The sequence below is a fragment of the Mustela nivalis genome, assembly GCF_964662115.1.
Source record: "Mustela nivalis genome assembly, chromosome: 17".
Classification (NCBI taxonomy): Eukaryota; Metazoa; Chordata; class Mammalia; order Carnivora; family Mustelidae; genus Mustela; species Mustela nivalis.
The window spans coordinates 40,027,152-40,053,476 of record NC_139036.1 but is presented as its reverse complement, the minus strand read 5'-3'; the positions used below and the strand labels follow the sequence as shown (position 1 = coordinate 40,053,476).

The following is a 26,325-nucleotide window of genomic DNA, read 5'->3' as shown; positions in this document are numbered from 1 at the left end:
CAATAATCTAAAGAGTGGTACAGAGAAGTCACGTGTAAAGTGTTTTGCAGAGGGGAGTGTGGTCCTCAATACCTTCAAAGGTTAGGGGAGGTCAAATGAGTATGGGATGTGGCTTTTTTTTTAAAGATTTTATTCATTTATTTGACAGAGAGAGGTCACAAGTAGACAGAGAGGCAGGCAGAGAGAGAGAGGGAAGAAGGCTCCCTGCTGAGCAGAGAGCCCAATGCGGGACTCGATTCCAAAACCCTGAGGTCATGACCTGAGCCAAAGGCAGCGGCTTAATCCACTGAGCCACCCAGGCGCCCTGCAATGTGGTTTTTGATTTAAGTATGGGGAGGGGGATTACTCAAGATCATGGGGGAAAAATAGCTGAGTGGAGGACTGAGTTTAAGCAGAAGATGAAGTGGAGGGAGGCATCTTGTCTCCTGAGTGGAGGCAGCCAATTTAGAGTTCGGTTAAGAGAGAGAGTGGAGTAGCTGGGGGAAAGACATGGTTGTTTAACCAAATTCTTTTTTTTTAGACGGTCAGTTGAGTGCATCTAAAATGCTGAAAACAGGGGTGCCTGAGTGGATGGTTGGTTAAGCTACTGTCTTTGGCTTGGGTCATAATCCTGGAGTCCTGGGATCCAGTCCTACACCCGGCTCCCTGCTCGACAGGGAGTCTGCTTCTCCCTCGAACTTCTCCCCTCTCACACTTTCTCTCTCTCTCAAATAAATATAATCTTTAAAAAAAAATAAAATGCTGAAAACAGGGACTCCTGGGTAGCCCAGATGACTGGGCAGCCGACTTGGTTTCAGCTCAGGTCATGATCTCAGAGTCCTGAGATCCAGCCCCTTGCTGGGCATCTCAGGGTCTGCTTGTCCCTCTGCCTCCTCGAGCTCACTCTCTCTCTCTCTAAAAAATAAATGAAATCATTAAAAAAGAAAAAAAATGCTGATGACAAAGGGCCAGTCCGGAAGGCGCCACGGGATAGAGGAAGGTATCTGTAATCCCAGATGTAAGGGGTCGGATCCAGAGCTGATGAAGCGTCAGGACTTAAGAAGGACGCCTCTTCCCGCATAAGTGAAGGGAAAGGAAAAGGAGAGGCTGGAAGATTCTAAAGGTTTGGTGCAGGAAGGAGCGCCTGGCTGATTCAGTGCGGAGAGCAGGCTCTTGATCTCAGGGTCGTGAGTTTGAGCCCCGCCTTTTGGATAGAAAAAGTCTAATGTGGGTGGGCCTCAGCCAATAAAAAAATAATAAAGGTTTGGTGCAGGGACGCCGATGGAATTTCTGCGGGACGCTTTCTACTTCCCTCGATAAGCTAGGCTGGGAGTAAGAGCGGACGCTGAGTGGAGCTGGCACAGGAGTGTGGGTTTGAAAAGCGTTTCTTACAGGCGGGTGTGGGCGGGAAGGGCTGGGTGGAGGCGAACTAGGCAAATTGGCAGTGGCGCCTAGGGGGTGCGGGGTGAACGTCGTGGCGCGCTGCCATGGCAACAGGCTGGCGGGGCGGAGCCCCAGTCGACTCGAAGTGGCCCGGGCAGCCCGGTTTCAACACAGCGTTCCGGAAACCCGGTGAGGTGCCAACAGAGGTGCCCCAAACCGGACCGCAGGCGCCGCGAGATCTGGGCCCCACGCTGTGAGACTAGCCGTGACGCTAACACCGCACTGCGCGACAAAGTGCTGAACGTCATCGTCCTGCGACGCCGACGCAGTAATAGGACGCCCTCCCGGAAGTGGGCTCTGGATCGGGCAGTAAAAGTGGCAGCCAGGTCGCAGCTGAGCTGTTTCTCTGCGTTTCCTCTCGATCCCTCCTGATCCCTGCAGGTCCGCGTAGAGACGAAACTTCTCCGCTGTCATGGGGGGCGGAGATCTGGTAAGTGAGGGAGACCTGGGCGGGGGAAGACGGAAAAAGGGACCGACCCGGATTGGGGACGGAAATTGGAGGGTGTGGAAGTGGGTGACCATTGCTACACGGCCGTGCTTTCGTACGAAGGGAGCTGTAGCCTCGGAGAGGGGCCCGATCTCTGGGGTCACGGAGGGACCAGGCAGAGACCTGGGAAGGTGTGCGACGTGTGTCGCCAACGGTGGCGACTGGTGTTTGTGTGTTTGTTGCTGGGGCCCTTCCCGGCTGGAAATTCTGGGAAGGCCCGGGAGGAGGTGGTGGTGGTGGAACCATGCCTATGAAAGGAGGCAGATACCAAGTCACGCGGGCTTTGTTTTGTATATTTTGTCTTGGGACACTTCTCTCTTCCTCAGCTGGGAGTTTAGTCATGTTTTGGGCTGTAGTAGGCGTGGTCGTACCCCATTGTCTTTGCCCCTGAGCCATATCTATTTTATTTTATTTTTGAGTCATACCTATTTTAAACCTGAAGTTATTTTTTCACATCCATGTCTCTGACTTCCACTCCTCCTTCAGTGCTATATTCTGACCTGTAGTGACAGAGCTGTATTCTGAATTATAGAAGTTTTTTTTTTTTTAAGATTTTATTTATTTGACAGACAGAGATCACAAGTAGGCAGAGAGGCAGGCAGAGAGAGGGAGGAACCAGGCTCTCTGAGGAGCAGAGAGCCCGACGAGGGGCTCGATCCCAGGACCCTGGGATCATGACCTGAGCTGAAGGCAGAGGCTTTAACCCACTGAGCCACCCAGGCGCCCTGTATTCTGAATTATAGCACTTAATATAAGTTACGTGGGAATTTCTCTAGAACTGAATAGTAGTTCATCTGTAGGGTGCTGAGCTCCAGATAGGGCAAAGGAGCTACAAGAGCATGGTGCAAGATCAGAAAAATGCTAACCCCTTTAAAGTGTTGCTGACTGAATCAGCAAACAAATTTTGCCACCTGTCCAGGATCTGTATTGGAATTTGTCAGGTGTTGTTGGTTAGAATGTTTTCCAAGACTCCAGGATTCATACAGTTTAGTGTATTCTTTTTGTTTATTTATTTATGAGAGAGAGAAAAAGAGATTGAGTGAGCACGAGTGGAGGTGGGGCAAAGGGAAAGGGAGAAGCAGGATCCCCCCCCAAAGGAGGGATTTCGAAAACTCTATCCCAGGACCCTGAGATCATGACCTGAGCTGAAGGCAGACGCTTAATTGATTGAGACACCCAGGGGCCCCAATTTAGTGTATTCTTCAGGTAATGGCAGTTAGGGACAGGAAAGCTCTAGTTCAGGGTTTCTCAGCCTTGGTGCTGTTGACACTTTGGGTGGGATAACTCTTTGTTCTGCTTTTGGGTGGTGGGTGGGTAGGTGGGGGGTCCTGTGCATTGTAGGATGTTCAGCAGCATCCTTGGCCACTAGCCACCGGATGCCACTAGCACCTTTCTCCTTCAGTTGGGACAACCAAAAATCTCTCTAAACACTGCCAAATGTTTCCTGGGGGGCAGAATTACCTGTGTTGAAGGAGGGAGAGGGAGACCAGTAAGACAAGGCCAGAGACGGGGTAGGGGTAGTGGACTGAGCAACCTGATAAAGAGAAAAGAAGGACAAGGTGGAAAAGAAAGAAAGGACAGCTCTCATTGCCTGAATACCTTCTATATGCCAGGAACTTTGTGTACGTTTTCTCATTTAGGCCTCTTAACTGATCTCCTGGTCCTCAGTCTCTGCCCTCTCCAGTGCATTCTGTTTGTTTGGTTTTTTTTTTCCCCTTAAAGGTTTTATTTATTTGTTTGTCAGAGAGAGAGAGAGCACAAGCAGGGGGAGTGGAAGAGGAAGAGGGAGAAGCATGCACTCTGCTGAGCAAGCAGCCTGATGCAGGACTCGATTCCAGGACCCTGGGATCATGACCTGAGCCAAAGGCAGACACTTAATTGACTGGGCCATCCAGGCGCCCCCTCCAGTGCATTCTAAACACGATAGCTAGTTATGCCTGTCACCTGCATGTGACTGTTTAGTGTTTTTTACTGTCCACAGGATAAAGCCCACTCCCTTAACATGCTTTATAAGGCTTAGTCTGTTCCTTTCTTAGATGGCTTAGTTGGCTTCATCTTCGACCCCCCTCCTCACCAGCTTGCATGCCTTCTTTAGCCCCACAGAATCACTTGTGCTATGTTCTTTCTCATCGCTGGGCCTGTAGTTGTGTGTGCCGTTCCCTCTGGAAATCTACTCCTGCTCCTCCCTGCTTCCTACATCACTGGGCTAAATCGTAATTGTCATGAGATGTCACTTCTTCCAGGAAATCTTCCCTGGTTGGCAGCTGAACCAGAACAGTGGCTTATGGGGAGAGGGGAGAGGAGAAGCATTCTTGAGGTGCTTCAGGGTGCCCTGTGAAGGGGAAATTGGAACTGAGGGGAGATTCCTGGGAAGGAAGGTTGAAAGAGGTACTTGATGGGGAGGTAAAACACATAAGGTGAAGGCCGGCTAACCGGACTCAAGGAACAGAAGATGTGTTCATAAAAATGAACATCTCCTGCCAAACGCACTAGAGTTCTGTTGCCTTTCAGAGTTTACCTTCCCACCTCTCTGCCCATTCCCCCTGTACTGTCACCACTGCCCCTTATTTCAGGCATGGCCAGTTGAAGTCTGATCCATAAGCATTTCAAGCTGAAAGTGTTCAAAGGGAATCCAGGCCTGTTCTATCCTGAAGCTTTGTAATTTTTTAAAGATTTTATTTATTTATTTGACTTAGAGAGACAAGGGAGAGAGGGAACACAAGCAGGGGGAGTGGGAGAAGGAGACGTGGGCCCCCCGCCGAGCAGGGAGCCCAGTGTGGGGCTCGATCGCAGGCCCCTGGGATTATGACCTGAGCTGTAGGCAGACTCTTAACGACTGAGCCACCCAGGAGCCCCTATCTTGAAGCTTTATATACTTGAACAAACCCCCCAGATGTGTGAGAGATTATTGGGTGTCAACCTCGCCATTGTGCAGGACATCTTGCCCTTAGATGTCTGCTTGGGCATGAGTAGGGAATGGGGGGGGCATACCCCCTTCACCCACCCACCGCCTGTCTTGTGTTCTCCCCCCTTCGTCCACCACAGAATCTGAAGAAGAGCTGGCACCCACAGACCCTTCGCAATGTGGAGAAGGTGTGGAAGGCCGAGCAGAAGCATGAGGCTGAGCGGAAGAAGATCGAGGAGCTGCAGCGGGAGCTGCGGGAGGAGCGGGCCCGGGAGGAGATGCAGCGCTATGCTGAGGACGTCGGGGCTGTCAAGTGAGTGAGAGGCTGAGGCTGCAGCGGGGTGGTGGGGCTGAGGCTGGCCTGCACCCGCTTGCTTAGAGCTGCTGGCTGGGAGTTTGGGTTTTGGAGTCAGCCCGACCTGGGCTCAGTCAGTCCGACCTCAGGCTGGCTTTGCATGTACTAGCCTAACTGTGTCCCCTGGGAGCAAGTTTGGGGGCTCAGTTATCTCAGAGGAGCCAGCGGAGCGAGGGTACCTGATTCCCAAGGTTTGTGGGGGAAACAGACGAGAGAGCGTGGAAAGGGCTTAGTGTAGGCCTGGCGCATGCCTGGTGGTTCATAAGCAGGCCTGAGGACGATTGCTTCCATCCTACCTCTCCGAGTGTGACTGGGCCTCAGTCCTGCTTCTGTTTGTTCATGGACTCAGTGAGGCCTCGTGGAAGCTGGTGCATCATGCCTATCAGTAAAAGTTGTATGACGGTGGACCGTCCCACTCCATTTCACCCTACTTCAGTTTCCTCATGTAGAATATAGGCTAGGGACAGCAGGGGACCGTCATCCTATCCATCTCCTACAATAAGGTGGCAGCAGATGTATTCTGAGAAAGATGAAAAGTATAAAATGTATATATAGTGCATTTTAAAAAAGGATTTTATTAATTTATTTTACAGAGAGAGAGAGCACACAAGTTGGGGGAGAGGGAGAAGGAAGCTCCCTGCTCAACAGGGAGCCTGACATGGGACTTCATCCCACGACCCTGGGATCATGACCTGAGCCGAAGGCAGACACTTAACTGACTGGGTCGCCCAGGTGCCCCATACAGTACATTCTTAAATTTAATGAAAACAACACATAGACTAAAATCAAAGTAATCGATACTGTCCTTCTCTTTGTTCATGTCCTTGTGGGTAAGTCTCCTGGGTGGTGTGTGGCATACTGTCCCCAGTGGGCATCTAGGGCTTTTCCTTAATACTTATGACAGGAGGATCGGTGGCATTCAGGGTGGTGTGTGTATGTACAACTTACACATGGAAGTGGCATTATGGAACTTAGGCATGGTGACAGTCACATTCTTTCAGGACATTGGACTGGGGAGAAGGCCACTCTGACTCAAGCGTGAAACTTGGAATGTTTTAAAATAGTTTTAGGATTGGAGCACCTGGGTGGCTCAGTGGATTAAGCCTCTGCCTTTGGCTTGGGTCATGATCCCAGGGTCCTGGGATCAAGCCCTGCATTGGGCTTTCTGCTCAGTGGGGAGCCTGCTTCCTCCTCTGTCTCTCTGCCTGCCTCTCCCATCTACTTGAGATCTCTGTCTGTCAAATAAATAAATAAAATCTTTTTTTAAAAATAACAAAAAAAATAGTTTTAGGATTTTTATTTTATAAAATATTTAATTTATTTATTGGACAGACAGAGATCACAAGTAGGCAGAGAGTCAGGCAGAGAGAGAGAGGAGGAAGCAGGCTGCCTGCAGAGCAGAGACCCCGATGTGGGCGCCCCAGTTTTAGGATTTTTAAATAGAATAAAATAAATTTATGACATTAATACATCAAGTGAGATAAGGGAATGAAATTTTGTTTTCTAGTACCATAGACTACATTAAATGTATAGACATACATTATATGTTTTATGTAAATTACATATTTTACATTTTTAAAAATGTGTTGTTTTTTATTTTAAAGTAAACTCTGTCCCCAACATGGGGCTCAAACTCATTAACTCTGAGATCAGGAATTGCATTCTCTAGCCAGGTGCCTACATTATAATTTAATGTCAATAAATTTCACATATTTTCAGGGTTGCCTGGGTGGTTCAGTGGGTTAAGCCTCTGCCTTCGGCTCAGGTTATAATCCCTGGGTCCTGGGATCGAGCCCCGCATTGGGCTCTCTGCTCAGCTGGGAGCCTGCTTCCCCCCGCCTCTGCCTGTCTCTGCCTACTTGTGATCTTTCTCTCTCTCTCTCTCTGTCAAATAAATAAATAAAATCAGAAAAAAAAAAAAAGTAATTTGTATGCTAATGGTGGGGCTCGAACTCACAGTCCCAAGATCAAGAGTCACATGCTCTTCTGACAGCCTGCCGGGCGCCCCTTGAAACTCTTATTCAGCAAAGTATTACACATCTTGTCTGATTTTACACAGCATGCCTGATGTATCAGAAATGTGGGCTTCTCAGATTCTAGTTAATGAGGTGGGACTGTAGACAAACAGCTTCAGAGCTGGGAGTGAAACATTTATCCTTTGCTGACCCTCAGGCCTGCTTATCTGTTGTGAATAGGAGGAAGTTTATTTTATTTTATAAAATATTTTTCTTATTTATTTGACAGAGAGAGACACAGCAAGAGAGGGAGTGGGAGAGGGACAAGCAGGCTTCCTGCTGGGCAGGGAGCCCAGTGTGGGGCTCGATCCCAGGATGCTGGGATCATGACCTGAGCTGAAGGCAGACGCTTAATGACTGAGCCACCCAGGCACCAGAAGTTGATTTTATATTCTTTCGATTATTTTTTTTTTGGCCCCCTCACATACCCTCCAACATAAAACACAAAGGTCAGCACGGATGTCCTTTTTGGGTTTACTTGCAGATGTCTTTAATCATCTGCCTGTCTGTCTCATGCTTGTATAGGTCTTTGCACAGTGGGATGCTTTTACTTTATCCTATAAAATGCCAGTAGAATCCTTTTACTATGTAATGATTCATTTTCATGGGTTAGATAATCTTTTCTATGTTTATAACGCATCACTCAGAACAAATAGAAACCTCAGTACACGTATTATCCTGGATGTCCAAATTCCTCTTCGCAATAGAGTGTTGCTTTAGTATTTACTGAAATGCTAGAAAATTACATGTTCTAGACTGCGGTCTATACCAGTGTTTCTCAACCTTTGCACTTTAGAATGTTCTTGGAAGATTAAAGATGAGAGTGGTTCCCTAAGAATAGCAGGGGGTACATAAGGCAAGGGCATCTGCATCTTTTAAGAGCTCTTGGTGATCCTAATGGGCAGCCTCCATTGAGAACCGGGTCTATATCTTTAATGATAGCAACAATAAAAATTCTATAGATCATCTTGCTTTTTTTCCCCCCTAAGATTTGACTTATTTATTTGAGAGAGAGAGAGACAGCATGAGTGGTAGGGGCAGGGGCTGGGGGAGAGAGAGAGAGAGAGAAAGAATATCTCCAGCAGACTCCACGCTGAGCATGGAGCCCAATGTGGGGCTTGATTCCAGGACCTGGAGATCATGATCTGAGCCAAAACCAAGAGTCGTTTGCTCAACCGACTGTGCCACCCAGACACCCCAAGATCATTTTGATTTTACGTGGCTTTCCCCCCAAGTATCTTTTCATCTAAAAACTCAGAGTTGGGGTGCCCAAGTGGCTTAGTCATTGAGTGTCTGCCTTTAGCTCAGATCATGATCCCGGGATCCTGGGATCAAGTTCTGCATCAGGCTCCCTGCTCTGTGAGCCTGCTTCTCCCTCTCCTTCTGCTACTCCTCCTGCTGTGCTCTCTCTCTCTGTCAAATAAATAAAATCTGTAAAAATAAAAATTAAGGGCGCCTGGGTGGCTCAGTGGGTTAGAACCTCTGCCTTTGGTTCAGGTCATGATCCTGGGGGCCTGGGATTGAAGCCTGTGTCAAGCTCTCTGCTCAGTGGGGGCCCTGCTTCCCCCTCACCCCGCCTGCCTCTCTGCCTACTTGTGATCTCTCTCTCTCTCTCCCTCTCTGTCAAATAAATAAATGTTTTTTTAAAGATTTTATTTAGGGGCGCCTGGGTGGCTCAGTGGGTTAAGCCTCGGCCTTCGGCTCGGGTCATGATCTCAGGGTCCTGGGATTGAACCCCACATCGGGCTCTCTGCTCAACAGGGAGCCTGTTTCCCCCTCTCTCTGCCTGCCTCTCTGCCTGCTTGTGATCTCTCTGTTAAATAAATAAATAAATAAATAAATAATCTAAAAAAAAAAACTTAAAGAAAAAGATTTTATTTATTTATTTGTCACAGAGAGAGATCACAAGCAGGCAGAGAGGCAGGCTGAGAGAGAGGAGGAAGCAGGCTTCCCGCTGAGCAGAGAGTCCGATGCAGGGCTCGATCCCAGGACCCTGAGATCATGACCCGAGCCGAAGGCAGAGGCTTAACCCACTGAGCCACCCAGGTGCCCCTCAGTTCTTAATTCTATAGTGTTTCTCAAACCGATCGTTTTAATAGGAAAAAAAAAAAAAAACCCAACGAACTAAAACTAAAGGGTTATGCCCCCCAGTTATTGGTTTAAAATATTATTTTTTTGAAGATTTTATTTATTTATTTATTTTAGAGAGCGAGAGTGTGGGGAGGGAAGGAGGGAGAGAGACAGTCTCCAGCAGACTCTCGGCTGAGTGCAGAGCCTGATGTAGGGCTTGATCCCACAACCCTGAGATCATGACCTGAGCCAAAATCAAGTGTCAGACACTTAACCGATGGAGCCACTGAGCCACCCCTGGACATTTTTATTTTATTTATTTATTTTATTTTTTATTTATTTTTTATTTTTATTTTATTTATTTATTTTTTTTAAGATTTTATTTATTTATTTGACAGAGAGAAATCACAAGTAGATGGAGAGGCAGGCAGAGAGAGAGAGAGGGAAGCAGGCTCCCTGCCAAGCAGAGAGCCCGATGCGGGACTCGATCCCAGGACCCTGAGATCATGACCTGAGCCAAAGGCAGCGGCTTAACCCACTGAGCCACCCAGGCGCCCGGACATTTTTATTAAGAATATTTTAAACCAGGGTACCTGAGTGGCTCTGTCAATTAGTGTCTGTCTTTCAGGTCAGGTCATGATCTTCGAGTCCTGGGAACAAGGCCCATGTAGCTCTCCCTGCTCAGTGGGGAGTCTGCTTCTCCTATCTCTGTTCCTCCCCTATCCTACCCCCTGCCCCATGTGCACTCTGCCTTTCTCTCCCAAATAAATAAAATCTTAAAAAATGTCCAGGTGTCTGGGTAGCTCAGAGGGTTAAAGCCTCTGCCTTTGGCTCAGGTCATGATCCCAGGGTCCTGGGATTGAGCCCTGCGTCGGGCTCTCTGCTAAGCTGGGAGCCTGCTTCCCTTCCTCTCTCTGCCTGCTTCTCTGCCTACTTGTGATCTCTGTCAAATAAATAAATCTTTAAAAGAAAAAAAAAGTCCAAAGACATAGCTTAGGAAAACATTCTTTATGCTTACAGTTGTTGTAGCATCCTAAGTGAAAATAATTAAACAAATGTTAAGAAGCCATATTCAAAGAACATTGAATTTAATGTTACAGATAATACTGTTTTGATGAAACTACTTTGCCTCTTGCAGCGTGAGTGTGCTTTCAGCCCTTCCACACAGGCACTTGTCAGTCAGTCAGCCGCAGTTGGTCAGCCTTTACTGTCTGTTGTGTGAGGTTCCTTCGATTTTCCGACCACTTTTTTCTCTCAGAACCCCAGGGCAATATTTGTTTGGCAAACATTGGACATAAGTTGGCCCCCCCTCTTTTGGCTTGAAAGCATAGTTAACTTATTCAGTCACCTCTGGTCTTTTCTCATTATCTTCCCAAGTGAAGAATTACTGCTTGTGCCCATGTGACAACCCGCAGCCAAACACACCCCACACAAATGCGTATGCGGTCACTGATATCATTCTAGGTAATGAGGTGATCCAGAATCTGTGTATCGTTTCCAATTTGCTTCAGAATAAAAGCATAACCTATAGTCTACGTAAAGGAGGCTTGAGAAGCCCTGAGCAAATGTCCACGCCCCAGGTTGATGCCATAAATGGCATCAAGCGTGTGGAAACAATCTATTCACTGAATGGTGAGCTCCACATGGAGCACAGGATGTAGCCCTGCGAGGCACCTGGAGAGCGGGTCCGGCTCCGACCAGCTGGAGTCCTCTGTCCCTCATGCTCAGTGGTATGTGTAGGTCTGTAAGAGTTGACATTTCCTTTGATTGTGTTTTTTTGTCTTGAACCAGGAAAAAAGAGGAAAAACTGGACTGGATGTATCAGGGTCCTGGCGGGATGGTGAACCGCGATGAGTACTTGCTGGGGCGCCCCATCGACAAGTATGTTTTTGAGAAGATGGAGGAGAAGGAGGCAGGCTGTTCTTCGGAGACAGGACTGCTCCCAGGCTCCATTTTTGCCCCTTCTGGTGCCAATTCCCTTCTTGACATGGCCAGCAAAATCCGGGAAGACCCACTCTTCATCATCAGGTACTGATGACGGGCTAGGAAGGGTTTGCTTTTTTTCCCCCCAGTGTTGCTTGACTTCGCAGTTGGTTTCCTCTTGGCTTTTTCTGCCCTGTAAAAGGCTTTGTCTCCATTGGTGGTTCCCGTGATGTTGGGAAGGAGGATCCTTCAAGGGCTTCTTATGTAGGCCACATGATAAGAGATGGCAAGTGGACCAGACCAGACCAGATTGGCCTTTGAACAAAAATAGGAGTTAGAAGCATGGTGAGAAAGGCTGGCAGCTTCTTGGGAATTTGGGGCTATGTACAGAGCGGGATAGGTGAGTGAGCAGGCCTTCTAACTCCCCAACCCCTTTTTTTGGTACAGCACAACGCTTTAAGAAGAAACCTTAGAATCTTTCTTAAAACTCTTAATATGTAACATCGAAGTAGAGATGCGTTTTGGGAGCCAACTCATGCTGTGCCTCTTAATTTTTTTGGTTTAATTTGCAGCATTTTATTTCAGATGTATAAGGTTGAACATCGAAAAACATTTGTCACTTATAGTTCTAATTTTGAAAAAATTTAAAAGTTATTGACATGGTAAAAATACCACATAGATGTATGTAATGATACTGTGTATGTATGTGCATATTTTTTTCTCCCATTTTGTTAGCTTCTTTTTTTTTTTTTTAAGATTTTATTTATTTATTTGTCAGGGAGAGAGAGGGAGAGAGAGTGAGCACAGGCAGACAGAGTGGCAGGCAGAGTCAGAGGGAGAAGCAGGCTCCCTGCAGAGCAAGGAGCCCGATGTGGGACTCGATCCCAGGACGCTGGGATCATGACCTGAGCCGAAGGCAGCTGCTTAACCAACTGAGCCACCCAGGCATCCCATTTTGTTAGCTTCTTAATTAGTTAAATCATGGTTCATAAAGCCTAACATAAAATATACAGTCTTTTTTTTTTTTATGATTTTGTTTATTTATCTGAAAGAGAGAGAATGAGAGCGAGAGCATGAGATGGGGAGGGTCAGAGGGAGAAGCAGACCCTGCTGAGTGGGGAGCCCGATGCGGGACTCTGACCTGGGACTCCAACCCGGGACTCCAGGATTATGACCTGAACCGAAGGCAGTCACTTAATCAACTGAGCCACCCAGGCACCCTGTAAAATTTATAGTCTTAACCACCTGTAAGTGTACAGCCCAGTGGCAATAAGTACATTCATCCTGTTGGGCAGCCATCAGCACCACCCATTTTCAGGAGTTTTTCACCTTGCAAAACCGAAAACTCTTTACCCATGAAACAAGAAGTCCGTGTTTCCCCTCCCCCAGCCCCTGGGAACACCATACCACTTCCTGTGTCTGTGAGCTTGACTCCTCTAGGAATCGCACAGTGATTATCTTTTTGTGGGACTGGCTTATTCACTCAGCATAAGGTCTTCACAGGTTCATCCGCCATATAGCATGTGTCAGAATTTCTTCCACCCCTCCTTTTTTTTTTTTTTTGAGACTTTATGTATTTTAGAGAGTGCAGGAGAGCAGGGCCAGGGCCAGAGGGAGAGAGGGAACCTCAAGCAGACTCCCTGCTGAGCGGGGAGCCCAACAAAGAGCCCAAACCCACAACCCGAGCCAAAGTCTATAGTCAGTCACTCAGCCGACTGAGCCACCCAGGCGCCCTCCTCCCTCCTTAAGGCCGAATAATACTCTGTCATACAGATTCCGTTTGTCTCTTCATCTGTCAGTGGACGTTTGGGTTTTTCCCCCCCTTTTGGCTGTTGTGAATAATGTTTGTTCTGAACATTGATGTATAGATATTATGCATATTATTTTATAAACTCCTTTTTTTCACCAAGTTAAATATAGGAGACATCTTTCTATGTCATTAACTGTGCTTTTATAGTACTATTTTTATGTCTGCATTGTGTGGATATACCATAATTTATTGATTAATATTCTCTTATTGGGCCCTAACTTGTTTCCAAATTTTTATTGTTATAATGTGGACAGCTTTGTAGAGACCTTCCTGGATTATATCCTTACAGTAACAAATTCTTTTTTTTTTTTTTTTTAAGATTTTATTTATTTAATTGACAAAGATCACAAGTAGGCAGAGAGGCAGGCAGAGAGAGAAGGGGAAGCAGGCTCCCTGCTGAGCAGAGAGCCTGATGCAGGGCTCTATCCCAGGACCCTGGGATCATGACCTGAGCTGAAGGCAGAGGCTTTAACCCACTGAGACACCCAAGTGCCCCACAAATTCTTAAGAATTTATAGGATTAAAGAGCACACAGGCTGTGATAAGTGTTGCCAAATTATCTTCCATGGACGCCGACCAGTTTACCCTCATGACCAATAAATGAGAGTAAGAACTTTCTTTTGTTAAGGATTTTATTTATTTATTTGACAGAAAGAGAGAGAGAGTGTGCACAGGCAGGGGGAGTGACAGGCAGAGGGAGAAGCAGGTTTCCCTGGGATCATGACCTGAGCCAAAGGCAGACATGTAACCTACTGAGCCACCCAGGGGCCCGAATTTTTGTTTGTTTGTTTGTTTATTTATTTATTTTAATTTGACAGAGATCACAGGTAGGCAGAGAGGCAGGCAGAGAGAGAGGAAGGGAAGCAGGCTTCCCAGTGAGAAGAGAGCCCGATGCACGGCTTGATCCCAGGACCCTAGGACTGAGACCAGAGCCGAAGGCAGACGCTTTAACCCACTGAGCCACCCAGGCGCCCCTTTTTTTTCTTTTTTAAAGACTGATTTTATTTATTTTAGAGAGGTGGGAAAGGGGCAGAGGAAGAGGGAGAGAGAGAGAATCTCAAGCAGGTTCCCCACTGAGTGTGGAGCCGGACTCAAGGTACTCTCTCACGACGCTGAGATCACAACCTGAGCTGAGATCAAGAGTCGGACACTCAACCAACCAACTGAGCCACCCAGGCGCCCCTAGAGTAAGACTTCTTGAAAGAGGAATCCATTCTCTTTGTTTCCCAGCTGGTTGTCGTGCTAAGTAGTATAGGTGGCATTGAAATGCTGCGACCAGTTGATACACAGGATGCCCCTATTTACTCAACCAGCTGGGAAGCCCTGAGCATAAAGCCTACCAAGGAACAGCCCACACACGCTCTTCTCTACCACAGGGACGTAGCGTGGCCTTGCCCCCCAGCATTCAGTCCCTTCTGTAGGTTTGAGGAATAAGCCCGAAGGCTTCCACACCACCATGCAGCTTTCCACCCAGAGCCTTTCTATGTGCATTTGGAAAAAAAGATTGCTGTGTAGACTTGGTGGAGATTAGAGTAAATGACTTAATCCCCTTGCCAAAAGAGAGAGTCGTGATTTTTTATCATTTCCTTTTTTTTTTAGGAAGAAGGAGGAGGAGAAAAAAAGAGAGGTGTTGAATAATCCTGTGAAAATGAAGAAAATCAAAGAATTGGTAAGTAGTGCATCAAATAAGCACTAATAGGATCCTGTAGGTACTTAACCTGAGAACTTCTCACATTTCACTCTCACTTCATGAGCGGGAAGGCAGAACGATTCCCTCCTTTATGTTACTTGGTTGGAAAAGCAGCATGTGAGGTCAATTTTTTTTAGAAATGAGGTGTATGGGACATGCTGTGGGAATCCTGGATATTAGGTGTGTTCAAGAGATCACGTGATGTCAACCCCCTAGGGCCCATTTATCATTCACGGACAGACCGTGTGATTGTGTTTTGGGTTATTTGGTAAGGAAAATGTAAAAATTGATCTTGCAGTCCCTGATGGCTTTCAGTGGAGTTGGAGTTCTTCTGACCAATTGGAAATTTTGAGGCCTGGGCTCTGGGGATGGTTTACGAAGAGCTCCCTGGCCCTGCCCCCGAGATTCCGCCCCAGGGTCCAGGGGGTGCTCGTGCACTGCTGGGTTAGCTCTTGCCCTCCTCCTGTTGACAGGAAGCTCTGCTAGCATCCCGGACCGCCATAAAGCCAGAGGTACAGAGTCAGGTAGTGTGGGTGTGAACCAGGCCCCTCAGGGCCCTCCCTGATCTTGCCTGTCTATGTTTTGCCCGTTTTCTAGTTGCAGATGAGTCTGGAAAAAAAGGAGAAGAAGAAAAAGAAGGAGAAGAAGAAGAAGCACAAGAAACATAAGCACAGAAGCTCCAGTAGTGATGGTTGCAGTAGCGAGGAGGAGCGCAGCCGGGGGAGGTGAGCACGTGGAGGCAGGCCCTCCGCTGTGACTCACTGACTCATTCATTCTCCGGATAGTCACGGACTGTGCTTTGTGTGGGGAGCTGCCAGGCACTGGGGTTTCAGGGGTGAGCACTCGCATGTGGGCCCCCTGGCCCACAGAACTCATCACCCAGCACCCACGCGCATTGGAGGTCTGGGTGAGGCCCCTCATGGAGCTGACCGTGACCTTGTAGGTCTCAGCATAGCCCTCCTAGATGTGACTTTCATTTGGGCTGGTGACTTTTCCCAGACGGAAGTGGATTTTATGTAGCCTTCTCTTCTTTCCTTTTTTTAAAAAAATGCATTAATGGGCCCATCTGGGCCCATTCTGTGTGTCTTCTCTGTGGGAGCAGTGAGCACTGTCACTGCTGACTCACTCTTAGTCCCCGGAATAGCAGCATGAGGCGAGAGGAGAACGTGTTCAGGCTTTGGGGCTGAAAAGCCAGGCCCACGGGTTTTCACAGGAAAAACATGACTGTGCTGACGCGTCCTCCAGCAGACAGTGCAGATAGACAGCCACGCTGCCGAGTGACTGCGCCGGTGGGAAAGGTCATGGCCAGAGCAGGAAGCACACTTCAGCGTGAGATTGAAACTGGGCCTTGAGGCGTTTTCTGTATAGGTGACACACACAATTTATGTGTTTCAATCGTTTAGATCTCAAAAGAAGGTGGCAGATTCTTCCCCTGTGCTGTCCAGAGCCCCGGGATATGGCTTACAGGTAAGGCTGTGAGCATCTCAGAGGGTGACAACGGGCTGTAGAATGTGTTCGCTTGAGAGCCTGTTTGGACAGAGAGCATCTCCCGCAGCCCGCCCGACATCACGAGGGAAGGCAGGAGTTTGGGCCGCCAGGGTGGGGGCTGCCGGGGAGCTGGCCCATTCCTTATCTCCGAGCCTCTGGCTGGGGCTCAGGGTCCTCTGAGCAGAGACCCTATACCACCAGTGGGGCCTTAGGCATTTGGCCTCTCCCTCTGCCGATAATTTCCATGTAACGCAGGCATTTTAGGCTTCTAGGTTGATGGCTTTTGACAGGTGGATGTCCCTCTAGATTCCTCTTCCCCTTAGTAGGTTTAACCTTAGGTCCCGATCTCCGTGCTGTCTCTTGCGGCTGCCCGGGCTCTGGTGAAGAGTCAGGCCGTGCAGGTGGTTGCTGGGACCCATGCTCTGAGGGGATTCTGCAGAGAACTTTGCTAAGTTCGAGTGCTTCTCTGGGTAACTGTATGGTGGGCGCAGTACACCCGCTTGGCTTCTTACAGAACCACAGTGCTCATTGATTTCCTTGTTTCACTGCATTTTCTCTGGAGCTTCTATGAATACCTTCTCTTCCTTTCCTTGATGCTACAGATCAGGGACTCCTACCATAGCCAGGGAGCGCAGAGTTCTCTGATGGCCAAGCAAAAGGGAACGCACGGGTTGAAGAATTATTCCAGGTCCAGAAGCTCCTCCCACTCACCTCCCAGACATGCTAACAAGAAGAGCACCCGGGACAGGAGTTCTCGATCCCCAGGCAGAAGGTCACGGTCCCCGAGGCCAAGCAAAGCGTGAGTGTGGGAATTCGCTGGGAAATGGCCTATAAATGTGGGGCTGGTAACAGCAGGTATTTTCTTTTACTGATGTCTGCTCATTAATTTTTCCAAATGTCTTTGCTTTATCTCCTTTATATTGTGTATCTGTCCACCCCCGCCCTCCTTCCACCAGCCGCCTCAGTGTAAATCTCAGGTCCTTAGAACTACAGATTTATCTATGTAGAATCTTTGCAGTAAGTCTAATATCAAATCTTATGTATCTTTATGTGTTTGCTTTTCTTCTACTTCTGCCCTCTGTTCTCTTCAGTTTGGATTATAATTCTAAGACCGTTAGCTTTTCTCCCATTATTTGAGGGACATGATAAAAGCCCCTGTGTTGAAAAGGCTTTTCTCCTGTCTGCCTTCTGTGCGTCTGTCACAGGCACAACTCTAAGGTCAATAGAAGAGAGAGAGGCCGAACTAAGAGCCCATCGCCTAAAAAGGAGGTCTACCAAAGGCGGCACGCCCCTGGATACACCAGGTGAGTCAGGAGGCCCAGACGGGAACTGCAGACTCTCTGGGCCCGAGTCTAGGAGTGGCAGGTGGATAATCAGGGCAGGTGGATAACCAGGGCAGGTGGATAATCTACTTTTATTCTTCTTGTCATAACAGTCTTGACCTCCCACTTCCCTTCCCCGCAAGGCACATTGAAAGGACAAAGTAATAGTTATACCTTGATGAACAATTGATTAAGTGACTGTCTCTGAACATCTGTAAACATGTTGATTCTCACAAGAGATTTCCACAGAGAAGCTTTTCCCTAGAGAGTGTTCCTTTCCTGAGGCATCAGCTGAGGGGGAAGCAGGGTGCTGTCCTTGAGGGCAGACACCCTAAGATGGACTCTGTGTTGGAGCCGGGTGTGGAGTGGGTCAGACAGAACAGGGGCCTGCGGCCCTGGGACCTGAGGGGAGTTGGCTCTTCCCACGAAAGACTGTCTGTAGGGGTCTCTCTCTTTATAGAAGTCAAGAGGAGCCGGGCAACTTTTGTGAACTTCCTTTTACTGCCCAAACAAGTTGGCTGCACAGTAGAATTATCTGGGCAGCTTAAAAAAAGTTCCATTACCTGGCTACAGCCCAGCCCTATGACATCATGATCTGTGGTGGTGGGGGCAGACATCAGTATTTTTAAGGCTCCCCGGTGACTTCAACAGGCAGTCAATGTTGAGGACAGCTGAGAGTCTGCACCACCTCTTGTATTCACTATGTTAAAAAAGAGGCAGACCCTACAAGTCCCTTTTAACTCTTGATTGCCTGATTCCTGAAGTTTCTTTTTCTTTTTCTTTTTTTAAAATTTATTTATTTATTTGACAGAGAGACACAGCGAGAGAGGGAACACAAGCAGGGGGAGAAGGAATAGCATGAGAGAGGGAGAAACAGGCTTCCCGCTGAGCAGGGAGCCCCATGCGGGGCTCCATCCCAGGACCTTGGGATCATGACCTGAGCTAAAGGTCGACGCTTAACGACTGAGCCACCCAGGCGCCCCTGATTCCTGAAGTTTCTAAGAAACAGAAACTTTCTTAAATGTTTTCATCTTGACTGACAACTTTATAAAATATGTTATATATTTCCTTGCCTCTCCAGAGTATGTTTTGTAGAATTTCATCTTTCTTTGGTGACAGTTTTTCAGCTGGGCTGGAGGTCATTCTGCTCCTCCAGTCAATGCTCATGAACGTGTGTATTTGTTTCTGTGTTTTAAGGCTCTTGGTCAGCGTGTGACTATGCTTTTTCAGATCCTGCTTTGTCGTTCTGTCCCTTTTGCCATCTGTCATCACTTTAGTTGGTCATACTTTATCAGCCTTTTTTATCCCCCTTAGAATTTGTATTGAATTTTGTGATTTAAATGGGTTAGAACCCTCAAGACCTCTCTCTCCCAGCAGTAAAAGCACAGAAACTTTAGTCCATAGATTTTGTGATCTCATTGTCCATTTTGGTTTGGTGTTCCAGGTGGTTGAGGTTGCTTTATGTAATTAAGATGATGGTGAATTAAGATAAAAAGAGAAAAATTATGGCTGTAATGGGGAATTTTGTCAGAATTTTTAAATGCGTGTGTTTTCTTTTGTGTGTATGTTTTCTTTTAATTGGTGGTCTAAAACGACTCTAAACAGCTGAAAAGATGAAGCTTCTCTTTTGTGCTAAGGTGCTTGATTTAAAGCAGTTTTGGGGGCACCAAAATTTGGTGGGGTGGCTCAGTTGGTTAATTGTCCAACTCTTGATTTCAGCTCAGGTCATGGTCTCACAGTCCTGGGATTGAGCCCCAGATAGGGCTTCATCCTCAGTGGGGAGTCCTTGAGGTTCTCACTTTTGCCCTCTGCCCTGCTCCCTGCTTCTGAGCTCTCTTTCTCTCAAAATGATTAAATAAAGGGGCACCTGGGTGGCTCAGTGGTTTAAGCCTCTGCCTTTGGCTCAAGGTCCTGAGATCAAGACCTGCCTTGGGCTCTCTGCTCAGCAGGGAGCCTGCTCCCCGCCCCCACATCTGCCTGCCTCTCTGCCTACTTGTGATCTTCTCTCTCTGTCAAATAAAATAAAATAAAATAATTAAATAAGATCTTTTTTTATTAAAAAAAAGCAATTTTTACAGGATAAGACTTTTTTTCTTTTTTCTTTTTTTAAAGATTTTATTTATTTATTTGACAGAGAGAGATCACAAGTAGGCAGAGAGGCAGGCAGAGAGAGAGGAGGAAGCAGGCTCCCTGCTGAGTAGAGAGCCGATTCGGGACTCGATCCCAGGACCCTGAGATCATGACCCGAGCCCAAGGCAGCGGCTTAACCACTGAGCCACCCAGGCGCCCAAGACTTTTTTTCTTGTAAAATTTTTTTGGGGTCTTGTGGGATTCCCATTTAATATTTTCCATTGCTTTTGAAATTACAAAATTTTTTACAGGCAACACAGCACTTTTATAATTTTTAAAAGACTTTATTTACTTATTTTAGAGAAATTTATTTATTTTGGGGGTGGGGGTTAGAGGGAGAGAACCTCCAGCAGATTCCCTGTTTAGCCAGAGCCCGCAGGCTCACTTGAAACCAAGAGTAAGGCAGGCACTCAATGGACAGAGCCACTCAGGTGCTCCTTCCCTAATGGAGCTCTTTTATGTTTGATTGTTCCATTTTAAAAACTTTCCTCGGGCACCTGGGTGGCTCAGTTGGCTAAGGGACTGCCTTTGGGTTAGGTTGGGATTCCAGGGTTCTGGGATCAAGTCGCACATTGGGCTGCCTGCTCAGCGGGGTGTCTGCTTCTCCCTCTCCCTCTGCCACCCCCCCTGCTTGTACTTTCCCTGTCAAGTAAATAAATAAAAGCTTTAAAAATAAATAAATAAAAACCCTTCTCATTTTATCATTGTAATATCGTTCATTATCTGAGTGACATTTTTAATTGTAAACTTTTAATAAGTTTTGTGCTTTATCTTAGTCCGTTTACTTTTCCTTTGGTCTCTTTCCTGTGAGAGACTCTTCTGAAAAATGTTTGGTGATACTTCACTGTCTATTCATATGTAAGAGTAAGGAATTAAAGCTGAGATGACTGTATTGTGTGTGGGCAGCACTTACCTACTGGTGGTAGTTTGGGTTTGAACTGGTTATTTATTTATTTATTTATTTATTTTTAAAGATTTTATTTATTTATTTGACACAGGGAGAGAGAGAGAGAGATCCCAAGCAGGCAGAGAGAGAGAGAGAGAGGCAGAAGCAGGCTCCCTGCCGAGCAGAGAGCCCGATGCGGGGCTCGATCCCAGGACCCTGAGATCATGACCTGGGCTGAAGGCAGAGGCTTAATCCACTGAGCCACCCAGGCGCCCCTTGAACTGGTTTTTAGCTGGGGATACGCATATCAGTATCTTTGGTTTTCTTGTCAGGAACCAATAAATTTCTTCTCCTTTTTTCTTTTTTTAAATATCTTATTGATTTACTTGACAAAGAGAGAGAGCGTACGCAGGGGGAGCAGCAGGCAGAGGAGAAGCAGATGCCCTGCTGAGCGGGGAGTCTGACACAGGGCTCCATCCCAGGACCCTGGGATCATGACCTGAGCTAAAGGTAGATGCTTAATTGACTGAGCCACTCAGGCCAAGAACCATTAAATTTCTATAGATGGGGGTGCCTGGGTGACTCGGTTGAATGTCTGACTCTTGAATATGCTCATGGGGTTGTGGGATCAAGCCTCATGTTGGGCTCCACACTCAGTGAGGGATCTGTGGGAGATTCTTTCTTCCCTTATCCCTGTTTGCATTCTTTCTCTCTCTCAAATAAATAAATACATCCTAAAAAAATTTGGGGGGGGCTCTGGGGTGGCTCAGTGAGTTAAAGCATCTGTCTTTGGCTCATGTCATGATCCCAGAGTTCTGGGATGGAGCCCGCATTGAGCTCTCTGCTCAGCGGGGAGCCTGCTTCCTCCTCTCTCTTTCTGCCTGCCTCTCTGCTTACTTGTGATCTCTCTCTCTCTCACTGTCAAATAAATAAATAAATAAAATTTTTTTTTTTTAAAGATTTTATTTATTTATTTGACAGAGAGAGATCACAAGTAGGCAGAGAGAGAGAGAGAGAGGAGGAAGCAGGCTCCCTGCTGAGCAGAGAGCCCGATGCGGGACTCGATCCCAGGACCCTGAGATCATGACCTGAGCCGAAGGCAGCGGCTTAACCCACTGAGCCACCCAGGCGCCCCAATAAATAAAATTTTTAAAAGAAATTTTTTTTTCTATAGAAAGAAAAAACCCTCTGGCTCCCTGACAATGGCTCTAACTCTGGCTTCTGGCGTTTTGGGAGACATTCTTTTTACCCCTGGTGGCCCTGCCAGCTTCCTTTGCTGTGCCCGATGTGCCTGCAACTTCTAATTTCCTGTTTGGCTTAGTTCTTTAGAAACTACCAGAAGGGTCTCCTTTCTGGAGGGTCTCCTGTCATTGTTTGGGAGAGCAATCACTGGCTTCCCCAAGTTAGGAATGAGGACCCAGGTGTCTTGATTGCTCTTCATATAGACTTGAAATCAGTCCCTTTGTTTTCAACTTTACCGCCATCTGCTACTTGGTGCCTGCAGTCTCTGAACCTTTCCTGGATTTTGCTTCTGATTAGTATTGGGCACTTAAAGAGACTAAGTTTTCTCTAATCTGTGAAAAGTAGTTGCTACCCCTTCATCTGCTTCCCTCTTCCAACAATTTTTTTTTTTTTTAAAGAGTTTTAAATTTATTTCACAAACAGAGATCACAAGTAGGCAGAGAGGCAGGCGGGGGTGGGGGGGGTGGGGAAGCAGGCTCCTTGCTGAGCAGAGAGCCCGGTGCGGGGCTCCATCCCAGGACCCTGAGATTATGACCTGAGCTGAAGGCAGAGGTTTTAACCCACTGAGCCACCCAGGCGCCTCTCCAACAATTTTTAGACATCTCTTATCCAATGTCCTCTCCTCTCCCATTCTCTTTGTGGTTTTATATATTTTATTTAATGGGTTTTTTAAATGAAGCATTGTCATTTCACTATAGACAACTAAATGTTAAGTTTTAGTGTCTTAAGGTTCTGTGTCAAAATTGAGCTCCCCTCCCTAATGAGACGCCACCAAATATTTTTCCTCTTAAAAGGGGATCTTTTAAATGGGCTTATCACATCCATTTGAGAAGCAATGGATTTGAATTTCTGACCTTGTTAAATAGTGATTGAGCTAGTTCACCACCTCCTCTTTTTCCTCTGACTTCATTTGCCATGAGTGTCAGGAAAGAAGACTTATCTACTCTCTGAGATTAAGTTGAATTGACCTGAATTCTTCTGGCATCTGCATTCTAACTTATTCCTAAAGTGGTGTACTTCTGGGCTATGTCCATGGATTTCTAAGCATTTCCAGTAGGTAGATGGTAGATGTCAGCAGTCACATGGCTAACTTAGTTTTATGTTCTTTTCAGTAAGTTGTTGAGCAAACAATCGGAATATTTTGTATTTTATGTTTAGAAATACCACTCCAGAGATTACTAAGAGAGAGTATGAAAGTCTTTGAAATTTGGATGAAACCACCTGCCCAAGGTATTAGGAAAGAAGGAGACCCATGCTCAGGGTGGCCCCGGGTTGAGCATTTCCATAGAGAGAGCAGGGCGGTGGAGAGCCTGGGGTCCTACCTAACTTGTTGTCCCTGTAGTGTATGGGTGTTTTTGCTGGGAGAGAAGTAGACCTGATAGGATGGTTTTTGTGTTCAACAGAAAGCTCTCATCAGAGGAACTAGAGCGAAAACGTCAAGAGATGATGGAAAATGCTAAGTGGCGGGAGGAAGAGAGGCTGACCATCCTCAAGAGGCACGCCAAGGATGATGAACGGGAGCAGAGGCTGGAGAAGCTGGGCTCCCGGGATGGGAAGTTTATCCAGTGAGTGCATCTTTTTTTTTTTCTAAGATTTCATTTATTTATTGGGCAGACAGATCACAGACAGGCAGAGAGGCAGGCAGAGAGAGAGGAGGAAGCAGGCTCCCTGCTGAGCAGAGAGCCCAATGCAGAGCTTGATCCCAGGACCCTGGGATCATGACCCAAGCTGAAGGCAGAGGCTTTAACCCACTGAGCCACCCAGGCCCCCCCAGTGAGTGCATCTTCTTGCTGCCTGATGGCTTTCATGGCTGTGGTCCCAAGGAGGCAACTGGGCAGCGGACTCATTCATTGTGTTCCTGGTGTTTCGGTGTCCGTGCAGTGAGAATGGGGAGATCAGCCTCCAGGCCACCTTTGTTACTACTCCCAGCATCTAGCTAGACACTGGGGTATTTCTGATTTGAAGGAAGGAGAAGTGGATTGGTATTTTCATTGAATCTCCTTGCTTTCTATTTAAGTAAGAATTCATGGCTCAGGAGGCTTTTTTCCAATGAGGCTTTACCTGGTTTTTCAAAACAGGTAACTTTCCCCTGTTGGACGTTGGTTTAAAAAAATTAATTCCAATTGGAGTCCACTCCAAAGTTACCTATATGAGTTTAAAAGAGCTTAAGTTTCTACATCTGCTTTATGTTTGGCAACCTCTTTCTTCTAAGTCTGCCAGATAGGTGACCACTTGACAAATATGTTACTCACAGATATTCTCCTGTCTTCCTAGCCGCATGAAGCTGGAGAGTGCATCTTCCTCCTCCCTGGAGGATAGGGTGAAACGGAACATCTACTCTCTACAGAGAACCTCAATGGCTCTGGAGAAGAACTTTATGAAAAGATGAAAGCTATCCCCTCTCTTGCTGGCTTTCCTGAATTTTCCAGGGAGGCTGCTGATCCCTTAAAAATTCTCTTTATAAGAGTTCAAGTGACTTCTTGCACAGTTGTCAAAGCACCACTGTTCAAAGTGACTCTCTTCCGGTGATTCCTGAAACAGCTTACTTCCTTTGAGAACCAGTGCAACGCACTTTATGGGACACTCAGTAACTTTTGCTGAGTGCCTTGTAGGTTTTAATTGGTGGGCACTAGACACTCTAGGTGTGAGCACTCACCCTGCTCTGGAAGGCTGTTTCCTGTGGTCATGATACTTCTTATGCCACTTTCTTCCCTGCTGTGAGAACTGTGTGCCTCAGTGTAGACTGGACCTTGCAGAAACCTCTCTCCGGAGTCACGCAGATAGACTGTGCTTAGTGGGGTAAATGAACATCTTTCTTGATTTAGTAGATCATGTGACAGAATGCTGTCAGCTTAGGGCAGATCCAAGGAGAGACAAAGAATCTGGAAGGGGACACCATCCAAAAAAGCACTAAATGAGCTGTTGAACTATTTGGACTGTCTTTTGAACTGTAAAAAGTGTAGTGTGTATGTGTACAAATGTATAATTTTTACATGCTTTTTAAAAAAGTTAGCTTTGTGAGAACATCTTGTTTGGTAAGTGACTTTACTACATAATGGAACCATATTGTATCTTGTTACCGAGTAATACAGTAATGCAGGTCAGCTTTTTTCCCCCTCTGAATTCAGCTAGTTTAGGAGGAGCCTGGGTTTGTAGATAGGATCCAGGGGATCTATCCTGTTACACTGCTTACAGGCTCCCATGTGGGCAGTGCAGCTGTGAAGTCAAATGATTTTAGGAGTTAGGACCAAATTACCAGTGTGCTCCCACCCTGGCTCTTAAAATAAAGTGGAAGCTGTTTTATTTCATGGCTTCCTTTTAATCATGTAGTAATCTTATTACAATTCTAGATTTCCAGGAGTTTGCTACTATTTTTTAGTCAGGTATTAAAAACCCCCAAAACTCATGGAACCAGTCTCTTGCTTTTACTCCTTTCCCTTTTCTATTCTTTTACCAGAAGCCCTCATTTGACCCATGAACTCCTCAGGCCCTCTTGACCCACATATTAGCGGGGCTAGTTCCTTGTTCTGCTAATCCCTAATTCTGTTTAAAACGAATTTGGGTTTATATTTCTGTGCACTTAGATGCCAGGCACTGTAATACTTAAAACCCAGTCTCTCCCCAGAGAGAAAGTAACACACACTTGTTATTCATTTAACCACCTCATCCTCCTTCTCTATGCTAATTATGTCTTTTATTTTATTACTTGGTAATAAAGGCTACATTTATTTTTGTAACTGTTTAAAGAACAACCACGTGCTGAGTACTGAATTTATGAATTCCCATACAGAACAATACTGACCCGTAATTTGTGTCGAATCTTTGGAAATCCGAATCTTTGGAGATCCTTCTTCCAAGAGGAATTACATAACAAAGCGTGGGCAATTCACTCACAGATGTCTTGAAGTGTGCCAGAGAATAAGACGATTACAATTTTCTGCTGCAGGATAGGTGTCTTAACGTGCCGCAGGTCTCTTAACTCGACCCTTTGAAGGGAGGAGGCCAATCGGCAGCTGGGTGGGTGCAGGGCCCATTCATAAAACCCAGGGCTCCGGGCCCGCGGCTCTCATTGGCCCCGGGGGAAAGGGGCGTGACCCGCGGGTGGAGCGCGCGCCGGGCCCAGGGGAGTGGGAAGATCCACACTTGGGTGGAGCGAGGGGGCGTTCCTTGGTTTTCCCGGCAGGACTTCCTTTTCCCCTTGCTGGGTTCCTCCTCTCTCCCCCGGGATGGGATGGTACGTCCCACCCTCCTCGCATTCCCGCCCCTCCTTCCCTTCGGAGCCTGGGCGCCGCCGCCATCTTGGCACGTCAGGTTGAGGGAAAGAGCCAAACCCTGGCTTTGGGAGGGGGCGGACAGAGGGACCCTCCCGCGGTGGACGGCGAGCCCTACCCCCAGCCCACCTCCCCCTTCCGTTCCGGTGCGGGACTCTGAGTTGTCCCCAAGCCAGCCCGGTTCCTGTCAGGCCCGGGGAGGAGGGGCGGGAAGGGCGGCCGCTACCTCCCCGGGACGGGCGCTACCACCTGGGCGGGGAGGAGAGCGCCTGGTGACGGCGGGGCGGTGGCGGCGGCGCCCGGGGGCGG

At 47.2% G+C, this 26,325-nt stretch overlaps 1 protein-coding gene and 1 long non-coding RNA gene across 2 annotated transcripts; one reads left to right on the top strand and one right to left on the bottom strand.

The window, feature by feature from the left end:
* Nucleotides 1–1,449: 1,449 nt before the first annotated feature.
* Nucleotides 1,450–25,497, top strand: CWC25 (CWC25 spliceosome associated protein homolog). Its single transcript, XM_082704960.1, has 10 exons — nucleotides 1,450–1,852; nucleotides 4,955–5,127; nucleotides 11,046–11,282; nucleotides 14,587–14,656; nucleotides 15,275–15,402; nucleotides 16,081–16,144; nucleotides 16,768–16,964; nucleotides 17,371–17,469; nucleotides 23,149–23,310; nucleotides 24,020–25,497. The coding sequence occupies exons 1-10, from the start codon at nucleotides 1,835–1,837 to the stop codon at nucleotides 24,132–24,134; spliced, it is 1,263 nt and encodes a 420-aa protein (XP_082561086.1). The 5' UTR covers nucleotides 1,450–1,834; the 3' UTR covers nucleotides 24,135–25,497.
* LOC309850718 lies at nucleotides 23,322–26,281 on the bottom strand. The gene is made up of 2 exons (XR_014304416.1): nucleotides 25,548–26,281; nucleotides 23,322–24,627 (listed from the first exon to the last, which is right to left on the bottom strand). It is a non-coding gene; the product is annotated as an uncharacterized lncRNA (long non-coding RNA).
* Nucleotides 26,282–26,325: the final 44 nt, after the last annotated feature.

Excerpts from the sequence above, each read along its gene's own strand:
- CWC25 (XM_082704960.1), top strand. Across the intron at positions 14,657-15,274 it reads TGAAGAAAATCAAAGAATTG|TTGCAGATGAGTCTGGAAAA; the intron begins GTAAGTAGTGCA and ends CCCGTTTTCTAG. Across the intron at positions 16,965-17,370 it reads TCCCCGAGGCCAAGCAAAGC|GCACAACTCTAAGGTCAATA; the intron begins GTGAGTGTGGGA and ends CGTCTGTCACAG.